Source organism: Aquila chrysaetos, chromosome 1, assembly GCF_900496995.4.
Source record: "Aquila chrysaetos chrysaetos chromosome 1, bAquChr1.4, whole genome shotgun sequence".
Classification (NCBI taxonomy): domain Eukaryota; kingdom Metazoa; phylum Chordata; class Aves; order Accipitriformes; family Accipitridae; genus Aquila; species Aquila chrysaetos.
In genome coordinates, this window is record NC_044004.1 from 67,848,400 (window position 1) to 67,866,734 (window position 18,335).

The window sequence follows — 18,335 nt, forward strand, 5'->3', positions numbered from 1 at the left end:
CACAAACTTACTTTGCACTAAGCTTAGTACTTCTAGCTGATACATTCTTACACTCACAAAATAAAACTCAGCCTGAGGCAGACATCCAGCATGGAAAATTTCAGCCCTAACTGCTAATGTGTGGTAAAGTTATAAGCAATAGAAAACGAGGTCTTAAAATGAGAAGTGTCAGGCAACCTTAACTATATGTAGTCCTACAAGATCCACTGATGATAATCTGTTTTTTGACAGATTTCATCCAATTTGCAGATTCATTTTGACATATACTATACAAAGAAAGGGGAAAAAAAGCCCCTGGAGTAGGACTCTCGGGCTTATAGATACCACCTTGTAAGTAGTGAAAGCAGTGATCAACCATGCAGTCATTTTACCTTCTGCCAAACCTTTAAAACTGTGCTGCAGAAAGTCCATAAAAAAATTGTAATATAAAATCAAGACACTGAAGCTGAGACCTGTGGACTTTGTGCCAGTTCTTATCTCGTTCTCATAAATCTAAATGTAGGTTGCAGGTAAATGTTGAATTATAAAAAATATTGCAGAAATTGTAACATAAAGCTTGCATTACTTGCATAAACAAAAGCCTAGGCTAGCATGCTATTCAGATATGCATATCCAACACAATTTTAGTAATAAATGCTGACTTTCCAGTAAACACTGCAGACTTCTTTCTTGTTCCAGGTCTCCCCCTTCTGTAGTTTGGGGTTTTTTTTCCTATTTATGAGCTAAAAATCTGTCAGGGTATTTCTCTGGAGTGGAACTATGAACTTTGCTTTTTTGGAGCATCAAGAAGTGATTTTAAGTACAAGCTAGGTGAAGGGGGTTGGGGTGGGGGCACATGGTTACTTTTAAGATAACATTTCTGGGAGGCCTCGCCTATCAGTAGAGGGGCTCAGGAATTCTGTGTGCCCAAACATGGCTATTGGCCTGGAATATTGTTTGGTGATGATATAGCAAGCTGCATCCCAGCAGGCTTGTTTGCAGGCTGCCTGCAGCTGGGATTTGCTTATTTTTGGTTGGGTTTTTTTGTTTGTTTGTTTTTTTCTTCCAGATTGCATGCAAAACCTGTGTGAATGGTAATCACCTGTTCCCTAGATCAGACTCTGGCAGCGTCTACATGACTTTTAAAGTGTCTTTCAGCAGAGTCCTGCTGACAGCTCAACAGTTATATAAAATGCTGCCTTCCTAAAAATCACTTTCCAGCAATGCCGGTGTGTGAGGAGCTAGGAGAATCCAGTTACTTTCCTGCTGGGATTTGTCATTTTTCAGAACTGTTCCACCTGGCCTACACAGTCCAGGGTAAAAATGTTTGCTTAGTTAGGTCTCTTTATCTGGGCAGGGTAACTTGGTGCTGTATGTTTGTGGCAAAGACTTGTGTACTTGGGTAGCAGTGTTTATTTTGAATAGTACTTTTGTCTTACAGAAAATAAACTTTAGATGTGAATAACTCTTTCCATTATCAGCAATAAAAACGTGAAATTTCAAGCAATACAATCTCCATCCTTTATGGTAGCTCAGTTAGTTATAATTCATTCCTGGGAAGATTTCACTGGTATGTAGCCTAAATTTTTTTTCCTCACTTAATCTTATTCTCTTCATCAGGTCAAAATCTTTGTGTACTCTGTATTCTTAAAACTAGGCACATGCTTAAGTGCCCAAGGCGAAAGGGCTTAAGGCACGTGACTGGAGACTTGAACTAGGCTGTTACCATTTCCCGTCTCTAATTATCAGAGAAGTTACAGGCGGGTAAAGGGCTACTTTAAATTTTCATGGTAAATCACTCCCTCCGGCTTCTAATCATTTCCGTTCCACTTCTCTGGACTTCCTCCAGTTTGTTTATATCTTCCAGTAATGAAGTGCCTGAACTGCATACAATATTCCAGGTGTGGCTGCAAAAGAAATGCATAAAGAGAGCACCGCCATGCCAATCTGCTCCGCTGTGTAATGTTCCTACAGAAAGAGCCAGAGGTGTTATTGGTGCTTAGTTGTCCTCTGCCGCATTGCTTCTTACATGCAGATTATTTTCTTATTCCTAGGTGTTTTTCGATGTTGATGGTTTCTAAATTTTGCTTTGTTATTTTGCTTTGTTCTTAACTCTTTATTTTGGATGATTCCCTTGGTACATGCAGGAGCATTTTTCCAACTGCAATTTTATTGCTTGTTTCCTGTCTTTGCTTCTAATTTCTCTACAACCTTTTGTATTATTTTTCTATCCACACTTACGCTGACAACTCCTCCGTTCTTCCTGCTTCCAATGAAAAGATCAAAATAAGCAGTAGTCCCTCTGATACTCCACAGGATATCTTCCCAGTGTGATAAACTGTCTGCATTTGGCAGTGGCTTATCCTCAGTAGGAATTTGCTGTAGAAATTCTTAATGGCAGAATTGGTATAAGGTCCTCTGATCAAGTAAATCTTCCCAATTAATAATAATGAAGTGGATTCTAGATTTCTTGCTTACTGTATAAACAATTTTTTCAGGTGTGGAATAGAGAGAGAGTGGTTAGTAAATGAGAAATGTAGTGGGTAAAATGAACTGGGCATTGTGCATCAGTGAATAAATAAAATACATTTCCTGCATGAGTGCATCTCCAGCAGTATTTCCATATCTGTGTACTTCACCCTTTAAAGTAAGTATTCCTGATCTGCTGGGTGGCTCAACATCTTCATGGACCATTACCTAGGAAATGTGAGGGGTAAGGATGCACCTAGAGGCAGAAGGAGTATGCTGTGCCCAGGGGGAACTGCTGACCAGCACTATTTTTTTTTTTTCCTGCAAAGAAATAGCGGATTTTCTACACTTATGGCCTGATTCCCCCTTTTACATGATGTAGACATCTAAACTTGGATAAAATAGAGGTAAAGCACTGTCATTCCTATCCTGCAGAGTCTTCTGCTTGCTTTGTACAGGTATAAATGGCTTTGTACTCTTGGACTAGTTTCAGCTTTGCCTTGCCAAAAACACTATTGCAGGAGAAAGTGTGGACCTTCAAGCAGTCCAAGAAAACCCATGGGGATGATTGTGTGCCTCTTTCAGAGGCCAGAGAAGCTTTGTGGAGGTGTCATCTGGTCATACGCTCTCCCCACCATGACCTACATGCTCTGCTTTCCAGCTTTTCTTTGTCCTACTGAAACCTGTGCCTTCCGTGCTTCTATGGTATTTTGAGTTTTATTCTCTTCCCATTTTTTGCCGAGTTATGTAGCTGATGGATAAACACAAGACCGGGGCATAGGTGCCATCTGGAAAAAACAGAATTTCCCTGGTTGCATCAGCACTAGCGTAGAGAGGTCATCTGTACCAGCTTCTCCAGGCTTAGAGGGGCTGTATTGGTAGGGCACATCAGGGTCCAGTTATCTTTTCGTAGCATCTATTCCCTTTCAAAAATTAGTACACTTCCGCTCTTCGTATTGTGTTAGAACTACCTTAACTTTGGTCTTTTGGTTAACTAAAAGTCGGTCTGTCTCTTTGGAAAACCCCCGAAACCCAACAACTACCAATCTTTCCACATAACTTCTTAATTATTTCTGCATGTGAGTTTTGGCTGTGCTCCAACTTTGAAATCATTATGCTGCTTCAGAGTGTAAATAAGTGGGACTGGATTAATAAATTGTATGAAACATGGTGCCACACTTCATTATAATCCACTTATCAAAGTGGAAAAACCTTTTAGTACATAAAGTGCATCTGCTTTTAATTTTCATTTTGATCTTTTCTCTGTGTGTTTTCAGACACAAGTGTACCTTTTCAGGAAGGCTTTTAATGCTGGTGCTTGGCAATTTCAAAGTTACTTCTGAAGATGGCAAAAGAGCTAGGAAATGTGGGATATATTAGGAGAAGCATAGGACTGGATTATCCTCTCATAATTATAAATTGGGGTTCGCTACATCACACTGAAATCTGGCATAAGTAGAAAGCAGATCAGGTGTTTGATGTTAGTGACCTTTTTAAAATTTCCATTTTTTTTAATTCAAATTTTATCACTTTTACTTACAAAACATGTTTCAGACAAGTAGAATTGTGCCTTTAGTCACTATCATTTTTCAAGGATAAAACAATTGGGTTTGATGCTGGTAGTGAAACCCACCATTTATGGAACACAAAAATACCTTGTCAGCCACATGAAACTGAGGTTAAGCTTGTACAATGGCTTTACGTTAAATGACCACCACCCCCAGTCAGCATTTGCTTCACTGACCTCTCTTGTAAGCTTTAGCTCTGATAGTTGTTGCTGAAGAGATTGGGCTTTGGCAATGGCTAACTTCTGTCATTTGAACGAGAAAATTGCTGTATTTTATGAAGGTTAACCCAAAGGGTTTTGGTGCCACTCATACTCTTCTTGTAAGCAATGGCATTTCAGTTCACGTGAGATTGTATTAAATAGCTACTTGCAGGAAACTAAAATTAATTCAATCTGCTTAGTACTACCGGAATTTCAATTATGAAAATTGAATTAGAACTGTAAAAAAATGTGTTCAAACATGCCCCTCGTGAAGTTAAATGTTACAATACTGAGGAGTTTTTTATTTTGTTTTTCTTAAGTGTATTGAATGCAAGGGGTGAGGATACTTACCATGAAGGAGCAGCTATCCTAATCCAGGGCTGAATTCTGGATATATATTATATAGTAAATGGTCTTTAGTTTTCACTAAGCAAAGCAACTTTTGAAACAGTAATTACATCAATTAGGCAGAATGGTCTTTGAAAGTAGAATGGAATAATTTTATTTATGCCTTGGTGATGTTGTATTTACGCCCTGAGATGACTTTTTTCTGTTGTCTTATGTCTCTCTTTTCAGTTTTGTTTTCAGTGGCCACCATCGTTTGGGCTGAAATTTGACATATTTGTTTTTACCTAAATATCCATTCCCTTATAATGAAGGGAAGGCCTGATCCCTTCAAGGTCTCTGACATATGAATTATATGTCTGAAAAATTTGGTATGCTCTAAAAGATGACTTTTTTTTTTCTTTTTTTCTTTTTTCTTTTTTCTTTTTTTTTTTTAATTCCCAGTGGTAACTTTATAGGTGTTGAAAATGCCAAATGCAGATTGAGTCATCCATGGCTTTAGTTGTTCAAGACCTAGGATGATTCCAGTGTGAAAGATCACCGCTTGATTTATTTCTGTGGCAAAGCAAATTGCAATTCCTAGTGAAAAGGTGCGGTAACGAAGGCATGGGTCCGGTGCCTAGCACGATGGCTGTCACTGAAAGGCAAGCATTGCTCTCGCTTTGAGGTCATCCTTGTGCCAGTGCCACGCTGGAGGTGTCGGATCCAGCACGCCTGGCTGAAGGGGGCCACGGGGGTGTCATTTTTGCAAGATGATCTCCAATGAAATTGGGGATAATTAGACGAAGCTTTGATTCATCAGTGTTTTGCTGCTATGTGATACTTTGCTCAGCCTCCTGAGGTTGGATGAGTAAGCAAAGGGTGCGTTCAGTAGCTGTTTCCAGGGGTGCGGGAGGGTTGTCCTGTCCCGTTCAGGGGTTTGTGAGCAAGGACTGTGAACAGAGCTACCTGGCAAACCTGACCTGAACTCGGGGGGTAGAGAGGGCTGGGATCTATGGCTCTGTAACCTAGAAATTCTGCACCTGCTTCTGGGGGGGTACTTGGAAAGGCCCACTCCTCCCTTTAAAGATGAAAATAGCAATTGTAATTGGTGTAATACCCTTTCTGCTACTTAATTTACACTTTTTGGTTTAGGTTGTTCCAGTATTTTTACAGTAAACATACTGTGAAATTTCATTATAATTGTCAAATCTGCTCTCCCCTCATCCTCTTTCTTCTGACTGTTTCTTCAGATTTACCTGGAATAAGAGCTGAAGTTCCTGACAAAAATAAATATATGCAGAGAAAAACAAAGAAAATAAATAGGCAGGCATGTACATATTTCAAAGGGTAAAACAGACTCCTTTTTAAAAAGCCAGCAAACAAATACAGAAAACTTTTACGTTCACTTTGGTGAGCATCTCATATTACTTTGGTCAACTTTTCTGTGTTTGGGATCTCAAGAGACTGTGCTAAAAGGCTCTGTTGTGATGGTATTTCTTACAGCCTTTAAAAGAAAATTATTACTGACCAGGGTTCCAGAGGAAAAGATTTATCAATGTATGTGCGGACAGTATTTTAAATTGTCGCTATTATTCATAATAATATTCATTATTGTGAATTTAGCATATTTCCAGTCTGAGCTGTAGTAAACTGTACATGAAAAATGCAAGAGAAAAATATGCTTTGAAGATAATGTGTCATTCACACAGAATAAAATTTATGATCTGCTGAGCATGCTAAATGCAAGAACATAGCAGACTTGAACTTCAAAATGTTTGCAAAAACCAAAGGGTAGCTACTTTAAAAAAAAAAAAAAGAAAGCAGTTAACAGAACATTTTCACTGAGATCAAGAGTTGGGAAAAGTTTTACTTTGTGAAAGAAACTTCCCATTTTTCTAGTAATATCTTATATAAATAGCATGCATCTCATTGAAGGAGTCAGCCCAGAAATACAAATTGTAAAATGGAGTTGCAAAACACAGAATTAATGCTGCATACCTTGATTTTTCTGTCTGTCCTATGAGAACAGAAGTTCTCTCTTAGTTTGCCTGTTCCATATGGTTACTACGAAGACAGTTTGATACATGCCTGAATGTATCAGTAGGGTAGTGGGACAGACTAAGCGGTTTGGAATAGTGACTAGAGCATAACAGGCTTCAGCCCCATATATGCTTACAAATATGAATGTTTTTATGGAGGTGAATATTTTCAGTATTCACTGAAGGAGCATGGCTTAGGGAGCCATACAGTCAGCTAGAAATCCTTACATTACCAATTAGTGCTCCATATTCCAGAATACAACCCCCCACACACCCTCTCAAACATTCCCTTAAATGAACTTGATATTTCACACAAATCTTATTTTACACTGTGTACTTCCTGAAATCCAGTTGTAACAGCAAGCTAATTGTAGAGCAGGGTACTACATCACATATGTAAATGTAGCACAGCGGTTGACCACTTTTATCAGGAAAAATGGAAGGACATTTCAGTTGCAGTTTAAGATTTTTGCACGATGCTTATTTAAAAAGTCTTTCCAGTCCTTCTAGACCATTTCTTGTACACTGAAATTTTCCACTAAAGTGCATTGAAATTTGTACTATGTCAAGAATGCCTTATCAGATTTTTTAGCATGGGAAAGCAGAAGTAAGCATCGTGCATGCAACATGATCTCTTATAAATCTATCATATGTACTACTCTGCAGATAACAGTGTCTAAAGACTTCAAAATTAGTCTTCAGCTAAAACTTAAACCAAAATGAAAATTTGGAAACTTGCTGTGAAAGAAAACACTGTAAAATATTAGATGTGTGATTTTGTCAAAACAACATCCTCTAAAGCTCTAGTTCTCACTCTTTGTATCCATTATAATCTAAAATCAAAAGCAATTGAACTGAAAACTAATTTCAAAACAGAAACAAAATTACTTAGCTTGACAACAGGATTATTTTGGTGTTTGTAGATATTTTTCCTTGATTTTCCTCCTAAACAGATTTTCAATGCTTTGTGATTTCACGGAATCGGAAATGCTTTGCAAAGATCAGATACTTTTCCTATTCCTTTTCTGTGCTATCTAGCATCATTCAGCATTTCTTTGGCCACGTGAAAAGGGAATTACCGCAGTCAGTCATGTGGCCGTGTTCAGACTTCTAACACACTGAACCGAAAGCTTTCATAGCTCCTGTGGATTTCAGGAGGCCCCGGCTGTCCTCTGCAACAGTCTGTTGTTGTGGCTGGTTGGTACGAACTCTGCCTCTTTTGTGGAGATGACAGTGGGAGCCCTAGGGATGGTTTCAGTACCAGTTTGGGGCATACCTTGTGTTGGTGGCTCAGTCCCTCTGGATAATGGGATGGCTGGAGCACCAGGCACAGGCTTGGAGAGGCTTTCAAAACTCTGCAGCATCTTTTAAGCATGGCAGAGGAAAATGCCCAAATGTACCTCAAATATGAGATATTTATATATGTTTTCTTGCTCACTTGTCTCACTGTTGTTAACAGGTTTCATCCCTGCTGGATGGTTTCTCCTGCAGAAAATAGTAGCCTCTTTTGGGTTACATCCCGTGCTCCCCTGCCAAATTTCCTCTCTCTCCTTGATCCCTCTCATCGGTGCCCTTTCAGTCTGCTTAAAATAGTGAGTGAGAACCATTTTTATAACTTCTCGTGTCCTTTGCCAGGATCACCAGACTGTACCAATTGTTTTTGTTAACCTGGTCTCAGCCCAGTGTGAAAGCAGGTTTCCTGGGAAGGTGGAGGAGCTGGAGACACTCTCTGTGTCGAAATTGGCAGAGCATTGGAGTCTGTGCTCTTATACATGCGTAGGGAGTGCATAACAGTATGGCAATTTGAAAACTTTCACATACAAAGTATCAGGGACACAGCCCTCCCTGCTCCACTTCCAGAAAAAAGGGGAAGCAGCTTTATATCTGTAGTCACCGTTGGAGGAAGCACTGGTAGTTCATCTGTGGTTTCAAACTTTGGCTTTCTGGAGGAAACCAGTGCAGTAGTTAATGCGCAGAGCATTAAGTTATTGTTCATGACGTAATCACCACCTAAGGACAACCTGCAGCTCTTTCTCTGGGATACTGAGTAAGAATCGGTAGCGTATTTCGGATTAGACAGGGGAAGAAGATCAGGTGATCACAGGCCAACACGCTGGATTTGAGAATGTTTTTGTCAACACTGTTTTAATTATAACATGTTATAATTACATAGCAGTTAAACACAAGGTTTAAAGCACATAGAAAATTCAGAAAAATACTGTGCTGCAGAAGGTCATAGACTATCCTCACTATTTGAGCACCAACTGATGTGCCTGTGCTTTTAAAAGAGCTCTAGCTGGGTTTTGTACACCCTGCAGAACATGATGCTGTTGAGACTGTTTTTATCCATGTCCCAGGTAGTTTTAGTATACTTTGCTTGGGTATATGAAATGAGCTGTAGCCATACCTTTGACTGCAGTGTAAATGCACCCTATGAAATCACCGGTTACTAGCTGAATGGAGGAAATAATACATTTAGAATGTAAATGAGAAGACTGAAGAAAGAATTGTGGAACAGGAGAGGGCTAAAAGACTGAAGATGAAAGTAGGTAAAGAGGAAGGTTAGAAAATAAATTTTATTAAAGGAAAGAAAAAGGAGGGGGGAGTAGAAAGGAAGGAGACTTACAAAAATACCATAAAAAATGGTAGATAAATTAATCCAGTAATACAAAAGGGTAAAGAAACTGAAAGATGTCTTGGGATCTAGAAGTAGCAGAAGGTAATTGAGAATGAGAAGCAAGCAGGAAATATGCCAGATGTGGTAAATATTTTGCCAAAATCAAAACAAATTTTAATTGTCTCTATCATAAAGGAGGGAAAGCTCTAAATTCTTGCTTCAGAGAAGGATTTAGACTATACCTATGCTGTAAGCACACTCTGTAATATTGTTAATAATAGATTGATATTATCATTTTGAGTGATTGGCAGGTACAGCCTTTGTCTGCAGCCAAAAAGCATATTGTCTGGGAATGATACGGTCAGACGAGTAAAGCTGTAGAGTAATGAGGGAGATAGACCTTGAAGTCAGACTGAATTTTAGGAAACCCTGAGATTTGATATCTAAAATAACAAACCCTGAGCATTCGCTATATAAAATGAAGGGGCAATATTCATATCTAAGTTCTGTACCTTGTCTGTGGCATTTATAAGCTTATTCTGCATTACACATAAATCTCAGCGTGAGGAATCAAGTTTATTGGTTTACCATGGTCAGACTGGACTGGTTTAAACAGAGCTGAGGAAGTTAATTATCAAATGTCTCAGGTGGGTCTAGCAATAAGTAACTAGTTATGGAGAGAGGGACTCGCTGTGGCTGCAGCCTTTGGAGCTGCAGCGGGGGGACGGGTCCTGCCATTGCATGCGGATGGCCGGCTGGGAGGGACTGCCCTAATCTGTTTCCCAGGTTGTTCGAACCAGTTCAAGAGCAGTAAAACAAGGTTATGTAATTGACATGTGATGTAGCCTAAAATAGTGACTGCAAACATAGGCTGCTGTTGCTGGGCAGTTGTCAACTGCTAAAAAAAAAAAAAAACCAAACCCTCAACTGTGTAACAAATGGACCTTTTAAATGAAAATGCAGTTCTGATTTCCACTGAATAGCAGACATTTTCCTTTTTTTTAATTGCAAGAAATAGAGGCTCTGTGAAACTGAAATTTGGAAAGAGATTCATCATCATACTTATCGTGCTGATTTATTTGAGAGTACCTACCTACCTACTGCAGATGGTGAAATAAAAACCTCAGGTATGTGCAGGTTCTTTCTTGATAGTGTGATATAAGTCCTGTCAAACAGAAGATCCTTTCCCGAATGTGCAAAATCATTGTGACAAGTCTTAGCAGTAATTTTATTTATATACTGGACATGGAAAGGTAGAAAGAGTTTATTTTTATTAATTAAAAAAGCTTATATGGATTACAGAGATAACACCTGTTTCACGAAATCTGTGAAGGTTTCGGAGCTGAATGAAAGGAACACATCACATAGCTCAGTGAGCACAAACGAGAGGTTAGGATGTGCAGATTATGTGATTTCTTGCTGTAGAAGGCAAAGCCCTTAATTAGGGCTATACCAGAAAGCAGAAAAACCTGGTATTAAGTTCTGTTTGCTGACCAGATATTCTTGAGGTGAGAGGCCTCCCTTAGAAAATCCTGATGATTTTCTGCAGCATGTTTTCTTTGTCTTTCCTTCAGCAGGGAAGGTCTGTAGCCCAGGTCAAAGGGTTGCAGGGGTTGGGCTCATGCAATCTGACGGGCTGCTGAGTAAAGGGAAGGGACAGAGTTGAGCGGTAAATAACATTTATGAAATTGAGGGAAATTTAGTGTAGAATTACAGCCGTTCAACCCAGATTTTTTTCTCCCCATCATAAACAAGTGTTATCAGGACTAACTTCAGTAAAATGGGTGGTTATGCTGGTGAATACTGATAGGAGCAGCAGGAGGATCTTTAGAGGAGTTCCGTGCACTAAGGATGCCTAGGTAATAGTGTTTAACACCTATACACGCCTGCTTGTGCAGGTGCCAATAGGTACTCCAAGCTGTAAGGCTTTTACACATACCATTGTTATTGTGGAGATAATCTTCCCACTTGGGAAATATGGAGGAATCTAAGCCCTTATTCCAGCCCAGAAGTTGCAAAAGGGATCCTAGCTTCGATGTGCAGATCTGCAAGGGATGGCTGGAGGTGGCTTCCAGCTCCTCTCTCCTCAAACCCTGGAAGAAGGCTTGGCTGTTCTTGCAGCCTGCAGGGAGAAAAGACAACTTTGCCTGCAATTCTATGAGTCAAAGTATTAATTCTCATTGTGGAGGAAGAAGGAAAGTTTGTGCATTTTATATGCATTTTGATGTGCTTCAGTGAGACGCTATTTTAAAAGCTGAGTTTTTTTCAAACTACTTCTGCTTTGTTTGGTCCTCAGCTGCCACTCCCATTTTCTCACTTTCCCGTCCTTTTGCGAGGCGTCCTCAATCATGTCTTTGTCTTGGGACGCAAAGCATGCTCCGGTTTCAGATGTCGTACCTGGAGTGGCTTTTGGACTTTTCCCTTACCTTTCCCAGGGGACGTTCCAGTGGGTGTGTAGCTCTAGCAGAGGGAAAAAGAGAGTTGGCTGCCCAGGTAAAAGCAGGAAAGAACACGTGGAAAGTAGCGGCGCCGCAGGAGAGGAGCTGGGTGTTAGTGGCACACAAGTGAGTGTGAGTCAACAACCTAATGCCGTTGCCAAAAGCCAGATCTGGTCCAGGATTGCATTAGCAGGGCTGCTCTGTGCAAGGTGCAGGAAGTAACCATTTTATTGGGCTTAGTGGTGGTGAAACTCGGCAAGAAAAATGCACCCGGGTTTGGGCGCTCTGTTTTATGAAAGAAGCTGGAGGAGAAAAAGAGGAATGACAACAGATTTAGGAAATGTGACCTATGAAGAAAGATTGAGAGAACTGGATTTGTTTAGTCTAGCAAAGAGATGGGGAATGTAAATCTTTCGATAGGCATGAGATTGTTGTAAGAAGGTGGCGATCTGTTATTCTGTATGTCTTAGGGGGAGTGCTAACATCGAGTTGCAAAATATTCCTGCTTGGGTTAAGTGCAAAGGGAAAAAACATAGCTTCAAGGCTAGCTAATCACTAGCCTAATCACATGGCTGGTAGGGAAGTTGCAGAATACCTTTCCTCAGAAGGTTTTAAGACAAATTTAGAGAAAGGAAAAAAAAAAAAAACCAAAACCTGCCTGAAATGCTGAGCTAGTCTTACCATGCTTCCATGAGTGGGCTTGAATTAAACAGTCTTTGGATCCTCTTGCACTACACTTTTTTTTTTTTCCTTACAAAATTTAACATTTGATCATAGTAGTTGCTATTTTAACAAGAGAGCAGTAATGTAGAAGACTCATTAATGTTTTGCAGTTCCTGACTTAGACTTCAAAAAACTGGGGAAAAAAAAAGAATTTTTGGGAGGAAGATAAAACGTGGAATATTTCAGAAATTTCTGTAATTTTCTAATTTTGCCTCAGATGGTAACAGAAATATTACTGATAAGAAATATCTATACCCCGTTTGTATTGCAGCCTTACGTGTCTGGAAGAATCACTGCCCCTTGAAGAGTGCAGCAGCGCTCTGCACACTTACGTGAGCTCATCTTAGCAAGTCAGTTTTTGGGACCAGTGGCTCAATCTTTGTGCTGGAGTTTTAAAATGGGGAAAGGCACAGCTTCTGCTGCAGCCTCATTTTGGCAGTAATTCATAGGCCAAATAAGAACAGCTTTTTTTATCCCTTCCTTTACTGCTGAATTTTGCTTGTTCAAGAAAATGTGGTAAGAGGGAATACTGAATTTCATTACTACTGCCTTTTTGTTTTCTTTTGTAAGCCTATAAAAGCAGGGAATTAGAGTCTTAGCAGGTGAGAGAGTTGGAAACATTAAAGTATTTTTGTGTGTACATTTGGATGTGTCATTCTGTGGCATGTAGTGACACAATAACTTGGAAAGTGCAAACTCAAATATTCCTCTAGCTCTACAGTGAATAGGACAGATCACTATTTCTTCTTGGTGTGTAACTGTGTAGTACCTATTAATTATTTATTTTGAACAGGAAATTCTCCTGGCATCTTTTGTAACTCTGTATTTTAGATGGAACAGGAATTAGCTCATGTAAGTGCACTTAATGGTGGCATATGTAAAAATTACTTTCATTTTAATGCATTTAGCATATGGGAGATGAGAATTTGATATCTACTCTGTCACTTTCCAGCCCACTTGTGGGTGGGTGATTAAACTGGATAAAAAGAACAACTGGATTAAGCTAAGCACAAACTACACAAGCAGATCGATACGTGTCTTAAAAGAATTGGAGTTCTAGCACCACAAAAACATCAGCCTCTTTGCAGGATGGTCTCCATCACCTCATTGAGATCCTGAAGAGCCCTGAAGGTCTTCAGAGCTGCATTAGCTTCAGATGTGTAGGTTTTTGTTTTGATTCTGAAGCTGAAGGGCATGACTGAGGCTCATGCTACACAAATGGAAGATACTGATTCATTATCAGTGTATTTGCTTTACTAACTTATGTTGCAAAATTGGTTTTATTTGAAACATACCACGTTTGATTGCATGGAAATCTGAAGCCATTTTTTTCATCATAGATAATAAACTTTCTAACTGAGAACTGTTCATTGTGATTTCATAGCTATACTCTACATAGAGGGTTTGCCTGAATGCTGATCCATTCTGGGTTTTTATGGGTTTTCGTGTTACTTCCATTAATGTAAGCTTTAAGATGACTGTGGTTATTTAATTTTTTTTAGAAATTTAAAAAAAAATACAAGAAGACATTTGCTTTTTGGAAAGACTTTTGCCTTGCTTACTAGAAAAACTACTTACAGATTTTGTACCATACGTTAGTATTCAGAGATGCATGATTAAAAAATTGATGAACCTTTACTAAGTTCTGTTTTCTGAAATTATTTGGTCTAGAGTAGATAGGCCAGACAGTAATAATTGCAGGCTACCTAAACCTTTTGAACGGTGACTTATGGAAGTATTCTGCTATTGTGGGAATATTTCTTTGAAGTCACAGTGTGACAGTGATTGAATCAAATAAACATTTCCACAATATTTAAGAACGTGACCCAAGTAATTATGCTGGAGTACATAAATGTTAACCTCTTTTTATTAAACCCATTAGCTTTTGAAAGCAGTAGTGAAAAATGTTGACTTAACAGGTGTACAATTTCGTAGAGCAAACTGCCTTCAGGGTAATTCTGCAATGGGGTTCATTTTGCAGCATTAGAGCTGACTTGTCATATTAATAGCCTGCACCCGCCTGTGGAAGCCTAAAAATGGCATTGCAGTACTCTGTGATGTACAAAGGACATTGTATGAGCACTGAGCAATCATACTTGCATTCCTAGCAGAAAATAACCATTTTTCCCCTCTCCCCACAAAAAGATAGTATACCAGTATTTGCAAGGGCATATAAACCATCTTTATATCTTTATTTTAAATACTTTTGTTTTCTACTTTAATTTTACTTTCATACTGTCTGTGTGATGTTTCTTTAGGAGATGTGCTCAAGTCAGCACAGAGCAAAAATGCAAATAGGAATTAAGTTGACTTTTCTCTTGTGTATCTGGTTTTTGTATAGATCACATCATAAAACAAACATTGTATGATAAGCAGGTTTTCATTTTGTGATTAGCTGAGAATTTTATCTTTTTATTGTTTAGCAGGCCTACTTAAAGACCAGCTGATAGATACTGGTGCCGTCACTATATTGTACAACTTGATTTTATGCCTGACATCATGAGCTCATATTCATGAATTATTTTGCCTAAGTTTTATTGTTTTTCATCTGGTTTGCAGTGCTAGGTAAGGTCCCTTAATAAAAACCCTTATTTGCCCATCTGCTTCTTGTTTAAACATCTAAAGCATTATCTAAATGATGATACCTTTGTGATATTACAGTAACCGCTTACACAATTAAGATTGGTTCTCTTTGCGTGAGATGCTCAGTGAAGAGATGCAAGAAACAGCCCAAACTTCAGTTCACTGTCTAAATAGATAACATTGGGTAAGGGTGAAGGGAAGTCAGATGCAGAGATAGAAAATTACTTCCCTGAAGTTTTAAGGCAAATTCCTGGAAGAACCCAAAACAGATGCCAGGTCTCCTGTGTCCCATGAATATTCTCATTGTCTTTCACCGAGGAAGCATGTGTGTATTGTGGAAAATATCTTGGCAGGCGTATTTTATACCTCTTGTCCTACAGCATGTCTGTCCCCTTACCAAGCCTGCATCCTCGTTCCCGCTCCCCACATGGGTCAGCCTCCTGCGTGTTTCAGTGCAGTTCTGCTTCTGAGCCCTGCCCGGGCCTCCCCCTCCCACCCACGGCTAGTGCTCGCTTCAGTCATTGGCGTCAACTTTAACGTTATTTGTACAACTCTTGGGTTTCTGCACATCTCGCCTGCTTCATTCAGGACCTGCTTAGGAGTCTCTGTTTAGTTGCTGGTCGGTGTTATTGCATTTGCAATCTGAATATTTTTTTTTTCCCCTACCTTGCGTTTCAGACATCTTTGTTACGAACTTGTGTTTAGTTTATGGAGTAAAGAGTTTCCTACCTTATGTCTAAAATACCTGTCCCTGAAACTTGGTAGTTTTTACAGCACCCGCTATGCAAGCCTGCAACACACTGTCGTATTTTACACAGAACTGTTTTCTTGAACTTTGCGTGATGGCAAATCCTGCAGCTTGCCTTACAGTCTGTTTTACTTCTGCATGCTGTGTCATAGAATCATAGAATCATTTAGGTTGGAAAAGACCTTCAAGATCATCGAGTCCAACCATCAACCATGCCCACTAAACCATGTCCTGAAGTACCCTGTCCACTCGCTTTTTGAATACCTCCAGGGATGGTGACTCAACCACTTCCCTGGGCAGCCCATTCCAATGTTTGACAACCCTCTCAGTAAAAAAATTTTTCCTAATATCTAACCTAAATCTCCCTTGCCTCAACTTGAGGCCATTTCCTCTTGTCCTATCTCCAGCCACCTGACAGAAGAGACCAGCACCCACCTCACTACAACCCCCTTTCAGGTAGTGTCCTCTCCTTCCATCCTTCCCCTGGAAACCCTCTGAATTGCTTTTTGTCGCATCTGCTGCAAACCATTGGTTCTCACCGCCCAAGATCCCCGTGTGCCACCTCTGGATCGAGGCAGCTAAAATAATCTTCTCCTGTTGCTTCTCCTGTCATGCTGCACCAACCCCTCATGGCTTCCTTCGTTCTTCCACATCAAATTCAAGCACCTTACTTTGAAAAGACCATGTGGTAGTGCCATCATCTGATACGCTGCATCCATTTGCTCTACCTATGTTTCTCCCACGAAGCAAAACGCCTTTTGAGTCTCCAAGTTGTTAAATGCCAGCCTATTTCCCTGGTTGCCATGTATTTCCCTTCTGCTAAATGTTGTGTGTTAAATACCTGCTGTCTCCTCAGGATTGCTTCTGTGGGGCTTTACAGAACTGAAATAATATGCAATTTAAGCCTGTTTTGGTAAACCCTTCAGAAACCTTCTGTTGTATAGAAGGTAACTGATTAAGTCAGAACTCAAACACTCGGTGACCTGGTAGAAGGGAGTAGAGTATATTGGGAAAGTTAACTTCTGCTTTGCATTTCTGCTTTAGATTGTGAACTTGTTTAGCATGAGAATGGCCCCCGGTTTTGTACCAAAACTAAGAGTTGTCAGGCTGCTCTCTGATACGGCACATGTAAGAAGGTTTGAAAAAGCTCAAACCAATTGTTTTTTGCAAAAAGAATAATTCCAGTCCTACTTAGAAAAAAGAAATGAGATCTGTCTTGTGACTGACACACTAAAACTCTTTCCCAGATTAAACAGAAGAGATGGTCATAGTAAGGCCCATGACAAGTCACCAATATTATCGGGAAGGCTGAAGAATGGGATTGGGAATGTCTGCATTAATAGGAAGCTCCAAATGACTGCGAAACGACAGAGAAGAACAAATCAGAATTATGTAAATACATTCTCTAATAATGTCTTTTGGTTTTGGTTCATTCAGGACAGCACAATTACCTGTGTGCGGGAAGGAACGACTGCATAATTGATAAGATTCGGAGGAAGAACTGCCCAGCCTGTCGATTACAGAAATGTCTGCAAGCTGGAATGAATTTAGGAGGTAAGCAGAATATTAATAGTTTGGTCTCTTAATTTGATTAGGCAAAAATATTGGAAATGTGCAGCCTTTTTATACTTCTGGCAGCTGCATAATCTCAAAAGTTTAAGGTGGAATTATCCTGAAGAAGTGCTTAATAGCTAATAAACTCTATTGTCATTCTAAATCAGGTTTTGGAGATATGTATTTTATGGCTCAGAAAAAAGAAAAGTGGGTGTTTTATGATGACAGTAATTTTAGTGGAATCTCATATAGCTAAAAGTACTAAGGTTTCAAGTATTGTGTGCCTTTTATTTGGTGATGAGCATTCTCTTGAGTACCGAAAAACATTTTACACCATCATGAAAGCAAATTCACACATAGTGAAACCTCTCAACTTTTTTTTTGCTTATTTGACATTTATATTGATTTATTTCTGCGACTGTTTGGATATGCAATAATTTTGATGATGTTACTCCATCGTTCATATACCAACAACAAAAAGGCAAAACCTTTTCTTGATAATTATCAAAAGTATTTTGAAAACAGTATGATAGCAAAACTTATAATAGATTTTTCTGTTGTTTTAATTCTTTAATTGCAATGTCTACACAATTCTGGCTGTGCTTCAGTGGGCATCTTGCTTCAAATCATCACCTGAGCAAAATTGTATTACAGATCACTTTTTCCCACCACTCCTAGGTTTATTATGTCATCTGTGAATGGGGGTTTGGATACTGCTGCAGGTCCTTTCCCTGATCCACAGAGTGACCCTTCCCTTAGAGTGTTTTTCCTGTTCCAGAAAATTAAAACACGGTCACATTAATTCCTCCAAATAATTTCCTATCTCATAATTTGCTTTTTATCCTCCTGGACCTATTCTCCTAGTAGCTTAGTTTAGTTCTACAGATTTAGCTGCTTGTCTTTAATAGGTTATATGCAAAATCCTTGTTCCTGCCTGCTGCCTGGTATCTTTTTCTACCTCCCAGACTTCTTTTTCTGTCTTGTCTCCTGGCAGAAATACTCAAGCAAGCTGCTCCTTACTTTTTTGGGGAAGATAGCCCTGTTAAGGCCTCTTTCAACCCCTTTCCCAATTTTGAGATGCTGCATTGCC

At 39.4% G+C, this 18,335-nt stretch overlaps 1 protein-coding gene across 4 annotated transcripts in view; it reads left to right on the plus strand.

Moving 5' to 3' along the window:
- The window catches only part of NR3C2 (nuclear receptor subfamily 3 group C member 2), a 219,537-nt gene that overhangs the window by 142,204 nt on the left and 58,998 nt on the right, over positions 1-18,335 (plus strand). For all 4 annotated transcript variants that reach the window (XM_030005582.2, XM_030003926.2, XM_030004770.1 and 1 more), the window contains exon 4: positions 17,129-17,245. In XM_030005582.2, the coding sequence (XP_029861442.1) occupies positions 17,129-17,245 (117 nt within the window). The remainder of the gene's footprint in view (positions 1-17,128; positions 17,246-18,335) is intronic.